General features: G+C 42.7%; 1 protein-coding gene and 1 long non-coding RNA gene across 2 annotated transcripts; one reads left to right on the top strand and one right to left on the bottom strand.

The window, feature by feature from the left end:
• Positions 1-1269: 1269 nt before the first annotated feature.
• On the top strand, positions 1270-5621 carry LOC147685242 (hemoglobin subunit alpha-1). The gene is made up of 3 exons (XM_086941142.1): positions 1270-1460; positions 2198-2402; positions 5367-5621. The coding sequence occupies exons 1-3, from the start codon at positions 1285-1287 to the stop codon at positions 5493-5495; spliced, it is 510 nt and encodes a 169-aa protein (XP_086797268.1). The 5' UTR covers positions 1270-1284; the 3' UTR covers positions 5496-5621.
• LOC147685243 (uncharacterized) lies at positions 2194-5620 on the bottom strand. The gene is made up of 2 exons (XR_015300684.1): positions 5161-5620; positions 2194-4717 (listed from the first exon to the last, which is right to left on the bottom strand). It is a non-coding gene; the product is annotated as an uncharacterized LOC147685243 (long non-coding RNA).
• Positions 5622-7893: the final 2272 nt, after the last annotated feature.

The raw sequence follows: 7893 nt of genomic DNA, 5'->3' as shown, positions 1-7893 counted from the left end.
AATTATGAACCTTTTCTGCAAGTTGTTTGGGCTACACCACTATGACATTGACTTCCGAGTCTTTCCTGAGTGTCATTTGGGCCCTGCCTTTATACTATTGATTTATGAGCATTTTCTGGTTGTGTTTTGGGTCACTCCTTCATATTAGTTCTGACCCTTTCTGATCGTCAGCCTTAATACAATTTAATTGAATATTAGTTTTATGTCGAAGTAGGTGAAAGTGGAGGTTTGTGGAATTCTTGGATGCACAGTCTGCATTGCTTTAAAGAGAACATACCCTATATAGTTCATTAAAAATACTAAGATATATGATTAAGTGCTCCAGTGGCTAATTGTAAAATTTGGAAGCTGAGTTTTAATTCTGCCTCCTAACTTTCCCCACAATTCGTGTATAGTCTGGATAAACCACGTAATTGCCCCATTTTTTAAAGATATACAATGTAATGAAATTGAGAAATGTAAGACCATTATGTAATTTAAATTTTTAAAACTCCTGTAGAAGTACACAATCTTGTATTATATCTAAACTCCTATCTACCCCTCATTAACAAGTACGCAACTGCTGGACAGTCAAGTGTTCACAATATGAATAAAAAGGAATGCCTAGAATTCAAAATTCTAGCGACGGAAATCACACACAGTCAAGAATAAATCTTTGCAAAATTTCATTACGTCAGGGTAATGTTGCATAATTCTTAACTTCTGTGTGACTCGAAATGTTCGAAATGTTACCAATTTCGCATACTCAAAAATATTGTACTTTTTTGCACGTGAGAAACTGGATTTGGAAATGCCTCACTGACATACATTTTTTTTCAAACTCATAATTTACATCAAAAACCAGCCTCCTGCAGGATCTTATCTGACTTTATTTGTGTGGGGTATTCCCTGATGGAGAAAAGTTACTTTAGATACAGGCAAAATGTATTTGGTGTAATATGGGAACTTTCATAAAAATAACGCAAATTTCATCCCAAAAAATCAAAAGGTTCGTGCACTCAGACTCAACACAACTGTGAACCTTCTAACAATAAAATGTTCAGAATACCTACTTTTTATCAGGCAAATTTTAACAACAACCTAAATGTGGAAAATGAGTAAGGTAATATTTCATCGATCACTGAATAAAAAGTAGAAGGTGCACATTTGACCCTGCTGAGACACCTGGCACAGCTCCCAGAAGGACCCAGGGAAAGCAATTGAGCAGGGCGTGCCCCTCAGTAGTTTTCTAGTCAGCCAATGAGATTGGCAGTGGGCTGGGCTCAACTTTTAGGGGCGGCCCTCATGCAGACTCCATTTAAGGGGGCGCACTGCGGACCACAGACATCAATCAGGTCTGCTAAGCTCCAGGAACCACCTGCAAACATGAAGCTGTCCGCCGAAGACAAACACAACGTGAAAGCCATCTGGGAGCACGTCAAAGGCCATGAAGAGGCGCTTGGTGCAGAGGCTCTTTGCAGGTATGGCTGACTATATGATTTCTTCCCAGTAGAATATTTATTTTAAAAGTTTTCTGCGCAATATTTTAACTACAAAGAAGGTGCGCGTTGCACAGCGTGCTGTCATAAAATTCAGTTTGGGAAACTGACATTGACACTTTTACTGAAGTGATTTTCTGAATAAACACACAGTTTATGGATCTTGCCCAACAGGAAACTCTTTGCAGTTAAAACATTGTGCTTTATCAGCACTTGAAGCTAAGAGATGTGCTGATTTTACTTAGTTGAAGTCTGTTAGCGGTTACCCCTACCCATTGCTCGCACAAGGGACATAGAATCAGGTGTCCCATAGATATGCTATGCAATTTTTGTAGAAAATATTTAAGACTTAATATTTAAGTGAGACACTATTCTGACACTAACATTCTGGTACCAGGCCCAGCAGTAGTGTTGCAGGTAAAAGCAGTGGGGAGATAGCGCCGGGTGGTGGGGGCAGGTGGATTTCGACAAACAATGAAGTGGGGAAATTGATTATTTAATTCTAAGGATCTCTGGACAAGCTTAAAGAACCAACTGGACACTAACAGATCTTCCTAGAATGATGAATACTCTTTTGTAATACTCCTCTGATAGCAAAGTGGCCCCAGTTGTAACAGAATGTGGATGTAAGCAACAGCCTGCATTGTCAGATACATCTTGTACGTGTCTTCATGGGAGAAACTCCTGTAGAGTAATCACCTTTTCATTGTCTATCGCAGGATGTTCACTTCTTTACCTACCACCAGAACCTACTTCCCTTCAAAAGACCTCAAGGAAGGGTCCAGTTTTCTCCACTCCCATGGCAAGAAGGTGATGGGGGCTCTGACCAATGCAGTTGCCCACATAGATGATATTGATGGTGCTTTGAGCAAACTCAGTGACAAGCATGCTGAGGAACTTATGGTAGATCCTGTCAACTTCCAAGTAAGTATCAAAGTTCCTCCTCGATATATCTCTTGATTGGGTTGTTTGTTGATTCTTTGATAAAGAGTGTGATGAGCTTCATTTATGTATTTTTTTTATTGATTTGGAGTTTTATATGGTAAAGGCCAGATACGGCTGGTATCAGAACTCTTTATATACAAGAGGTTAAATACAAAATGACTTAAGGTTTGTAAAAACAACAATTTGAAAGGACACATTTTGAGGTGACATGACTACAGCTTGTTTATCTCTGAGTCAGTTCAGGCCACAAAGATCAACATACGGGTTGATTGGGCAATTTGAGCTGTCCAGAAACTGTAGGATGCATGTGCCCAGATTTAGATTCTGCTCCTTGGCTATGAGGTAATACACATCACCATAGTGCAACCACCAGATCTTACCAAGTACACCTCTACACTTGCATTCATAGATGTGTCTCTTCTTGCAGCAAAACACACACACACACATGCATCGATAGTGCTATAAATGTACATTGCTATAAAAGCTGGCAGTTCCTTTGAAAAAAGATTCCATGCGTCCACAACACGGGTCTCATTTACCAGGTCCTAGCAGCACTTTTGCACCACATGAAGTTTAACTTTTTTTACACTCTGGTGGTGCAATATACCGCAACATATTTACTAGGCCACACAAAGCCATTTTAAGTGGTTTTTCATGGCTTTGTAAATATATGGCCCTTTCTGGCAAAACACTGCATGAAAGGGGTGTTCCATGGGTGTTGCTGTGGGTGTTCCCACACAACACCCATGGAATCTGAAGCATTCCCAGATTTATGAGAAATCATAATCCTGGGAATGCGTCAGATTCTAACACCACCCCAGGGGTTGCGTGTGGCGTTAAGGAGGCGCAACGAGGAGAAATATCTTTATGTCTCCTCGTTTTTGGCTCTTTCCTTGTCATAGAAGGAGGAAATCGCCTCCATTGATTGATTTTGTGCAGAAAGGTTTCCTTTCATGCACCAAATCAATCCCCCCGCAACACAGGCAACCTTGGAACATGGCGCAAGGGTGCCTGCGTTGGACACTAGGCTGCTTTTTTAGCGTTGGCGCAGGGGTCAGTACATGAATGCACCGTATTCTTTTTAAATATGGCGCATTTGTGCACTTTTGGAATGACGCACCGCAGCACTGCAAAATTGCTTACGGCACTGTGCTGCGCTATTCTATTGTAAATGAGGCCCTGAGCTTCTACCAAACTCTTCAACAGCATTGTCCAACCCATGGTCAGGAGAGCTTGACCCATCCCAGTTTTTTTGATAGCTATATAACTACGTTGTATGTACACTCGTGGACTTCATTGCCCCTAGCAAACCCCCTGGCACTGCCTTTGCGACCCCTGGCCTCAGAGGTGGCAAAATCAGTCTCAGGAACACAGTGGCAGTCCGTCATTGTGGACATTGGTTGGGGCTCCACTCTCTTTGCTTTCTGTGAATTCATTTATTACAGTAATAGTGAATATTATTTTATTAGTCACCATTAGTGTAATAAAATATGGAACACTATTAACTGGAATATGACCTTCCATGACAGCTGAGGTAAGTAAAAAAGCTTTTAAATGTACCTTGTGTGCGCGCCTGCGGGTGAGGATGTTAGTGAGCAAGAGTGTGTATGTGTAAGCATGTGTGTGTGTGTGTGTGTGAAAGTGAAGGTCAAAGGGCATGCGATGTCACTTCAGCTACCTCGAGCATTTCGGTGAATTGATGTCCATGTCTACACTCCGTGGCCCTCGTTATTTACGAAATATATCAATTTGCACCTTTAGGTTCACAATAGCATGGGCGTAAATTTACTAATTTCAGATTGCACACAACTCTTCCAGGTAACACGGTGAAAGGAACACAAGTTGCAACGTTTTAGCTGTAACCATGGAAAACTTTGTGCATTTCGTTTCCACGTATATTATCACATGCAAACCAATCAGATAAAGTGCAAATGTACCTGCTCACCTCTGAGTTTCTGTTTTTACCAAGGAGTAAATATGTCCCCAATGAAGAAAATACTTCCCCCTGGAACCCTCCACTGCCTGGTGTTCACTTTGTTTTACAATCTAGGAATGGCATTTACTGTAGCCCTTTACAGGAGCAAATCTTTGACTTTTCCAAGATTGGAAGGGATCAGAAAGGTGCTTGTGGATAAAGCAATCCCGAAGATTTAGGGGGCGCATACATTTTCGGAGTATTCCTGCTATTCTATGGTATCATTAACATGCCTGTTTTAATACTACTGTACTTTCTGAAATACATACATTTAATTTGGGAATTCTCTAAGGTAGTGCATCAGCTGCAGACAGCACAGCTCACAAACAGTGAGCAATGGTCGACGCTCCCTGAGGGGTGCTATATGCAGCTCGTGCTATGGTATGGAGACATTCCAAGTTGAATGTATGTTCTTTAGGCAGCGCAGTTGCATAAAAGCAGGTGCTCCTCCATTCATTAAATGGGCCCCAGTGAACACCGGGGCCCGATTCAAATGGGTCTCCGCACTCGTGGCGGAAGTCCGCAGTCGCGGCGGAGTCTATACGCTCGGGGAATATACCACCCCCAGTGTGGATACTACCCCCTAAGATAGAGGGGCCTCCACCACGAGTGCGGAGGCCTTTTGTGAATCAGGCCCCCAGTCGCCACTCACCAGAGTAGATTTACTCACTGAGAGATCTCCCAGTGACTAAATGCTTTCGCAATTGAGAAACCAAGATTCCTGAATTGGAAAAGTGAATTTGCATGTGTGAATCAGACTACCTCATGTGTAAATCGGCTGTGTAAATGCAGAGTTAGTTTTACTAATGACGCCGAGGCCCGTTAGATGCACATTTAGCATCTGTATAGTATGTATACCCGACATGGATCTGCCCTTCCCGGCCATAGTTAGGTATTTCTAATGTCTGCGCTACATTACGCTGCACTTTGCTAGAGATGTTAACGCCATTTTTGTACTTTTCTTTTAGAAATTGGCTCACAACATCCTGGTCGTTTTCGGCATCCACCTGAAGCCGCAACTCACCTGCGCTGTGCACTGCTCCGTGGACAAGTTCCTGGCCACAGTGGGCTACGTGCTGGCTTCCAAATATCGTTAAAGGCTGTTTTCTTTGAGCAGAGTCTCCATCTTCCACACCACTTGACGTGTGCTTTCCGAAACAAATATGTGAAACACCGGGGTCGAGGCACAAGAGTGCTGTGAAATAAATCAAGCTGTGATTGCACTGACAGTATTCTGTGTCTTGTTTCAATAGTGACTCTGTGTATTAATACAGCATGTTATGTGTATGCTTCACAGCAGGGGCGCAACCAGACCCGAAGTTCAGGGGGTGGAGGGGCCAACACTCCCCGCCAGGGCTGACCCTAGCACTGGTCACACATGGTGCAACATTCTTATTTGGCGCCCCATCCCCCATTTCCTCCTTCTGCATAAATTCCCTCACTACCACTCACCAACAATGCACCTCATCTCTCTATAGCACCTTTCTGATAAACATTTCATTTTTTATAGTGTTATTCGTAGTTTACTCACACTCATTTCTGTGATCTATATGGTACTCTTTCTTTTTAGCAGGCCCATAAACCCTCTGAGCTGTGTTGGTGGCAGGAGTGCCCATGTGAGTGCACGGTGAGCAAAGCAACAGTGCGAGAGTAGGGCAAGAGGAGTGACTGCAGAGTGAGTGAGGTGAGTATATGAATTTGGGTACGGATGTAAGGGCAGAGTGGGACGAATGAACGCATGGTTAGTGATAGGCTTGTTTAAGTGAGATTGCAGATTGAGCAGTGAAGGGATAGGTTAGTGAAGTTTCACATGAGGGTGAGTAGTGTGCTCATGTGATTGCAGGGCGAGGTACAGGGTGAGCAGCACAAGTGCGTTATGAGTGCAGAGTGATCATTGTGAGTGTAGGGTGAGTGGGTGAATCGTGTGACTGCATGATGATCAGTGTGAGTGCATTGTGATCGCTGTCAGTGCAGGGTGAGCATAAAAGTAGAGGGCGAGAATGAGACGTGAGTTGTCTGAATGCAGCGTGCATTCCCAGACACTTGAAGTAACTCAGCATGTTATTGACGGCGGATATAAGTTGAACTATTGCTATTATGGCATTAATCAGGGATCGAGGGTGGATGAAATTAATATTGTGCTGATCCTGCGATAAACTTCCAGTCTTGTGATTAGGGTTGCCAGCTCATGATTTTGATGTCCCAGACTGTACAAAAACAAGCATTCACCTAAAGCCGTATTTTCGGCACTTATCTCTGCATACTTTGAACAATATAATTAGAAAGCACTTTTAATTGTGGTCTAAGGCTGGCTAAATATCCATGACTGATAATTAAAGGGAACAAGGACAGAAAAGTCACATCACAAATGAATGCATACTTTTTTATGTATAACTCTATTTAGTGTCAAGGTGAGGTCTTTGCAGGCTCTTTAGACAACACATGGCTGGCATTTTTCTTTTGGCAACCCTATTTTATATTTCTTTTCATGAAATGCAGTCTCACACTAAGGCAGTAAATGTAAAATATGAATTCAAGGAATAGGCAGAGTGGGGTTATTGGAATCAGAAAAAATTTGAAGCCTCGGTAACCAGTTTACAAAGGTATGTAAATGTGCAAATGGTCTTGAAAGACATGTGAAAAACTCAGGCGTGCCGGAGTTAAGACTCCAGACACTGTCCAGCTGAGCCCACAGCAGCTCTAGCTGCAGCATCCCGGGGTGAGACACATGCCGGGGGGGGGAGGGGGGGGGTCGTTGGACAGACGCCCTTTTAGCCCTATAGGCATTGCGTGCCTGTTTCACTGATATGTCTGAAAGCTGTGTCACAGAAACACATGCTTGTTCTTTCGGTGTAGGAAAGCCATGCTTGTGAATGAGTACATTAAATCTCTCTGAGTGGTGTGCCTAGGGTGACCAGATTTTGAGAACCAAAAACTGGGACACTCCAAAAAGAAGAGTAGCATTATAAGGAACAATGGGGGCACATTATTAAGCCTGGGCAATAAAATTATCGCCGCTTTATCGGCAAGAAACTGCAGATAAAGTGGCGATAATGGGCTTGATAATATGCTCTATGGAATTCCAATCGAAGCTCATGTTAAATGTGAAGGACATCTAACAACAGCTTCGATTGGAATGTCATAGAGCATATTATCAAGCCCATTATCGCCACTTTATCAGCAGTTTCCTGCTGATAAAGCGGCAATAATTTTATCTCCCAGGCTTGATAATATGTCCCAATGGTCCCTTCAGGAAGGGTATATAAAGTCAATAGGGCACAGATCTGCAATGAGCTCTGTGATGATGCTCTCCAATGGAGATACAGTACATTTATTGAATATAAAACAATTGAAGAACACCAAAATAAAATTATATACAGAATTACGCAGGTCAAAGTTTGGAAGTCATCAGAGTTCCAAACCTCCGGCATTAAATGTACAAGGTGACTTTGTGAAGGAAGCAATACAAAAGGGGATGATGGACGGAGCGTTTGA

Source organism: Lissotriton vulgaris, chromosome 10 (assembly GCF_964263255.1).
Source record: "Lissotriton vulgaris chromosome 10, aLisVul1.2, whole genome shotgun sequence".
Classification (NCBI taxonomy): Eukaryota; Metazoa; Chordata; class Amphibia; order Caudata; family Salamandridae; genus Lissotriton; species Lissotriton vulgaris.
This window is presented reverse-complemented; position numbering and strand designations above follow the sequence as displayed.

Coding starts and splice junctions, on each gene's coding strand:
- LOC147685242 (XM_086941142.1), top strand. CDS start 1,285: ATGCAGACTCCATTTAAGGGGGCGCACTGCGGACCACAGACATCAATC. Junction 1,461..2,197: donor GGTGCAGAGGCTCTTTGCAG/GTATGGCTGACT, acceptor TGTCTATCGCAG/GATGTTCACTTCTTTACCTA. Junction 2,403..5,366: donor TAGATCCTGTCAACTTCCAA/GTAAGTATCAAA, acceptor CTTTTCTTTTAG/AAATTGGCTCACAACATCCT.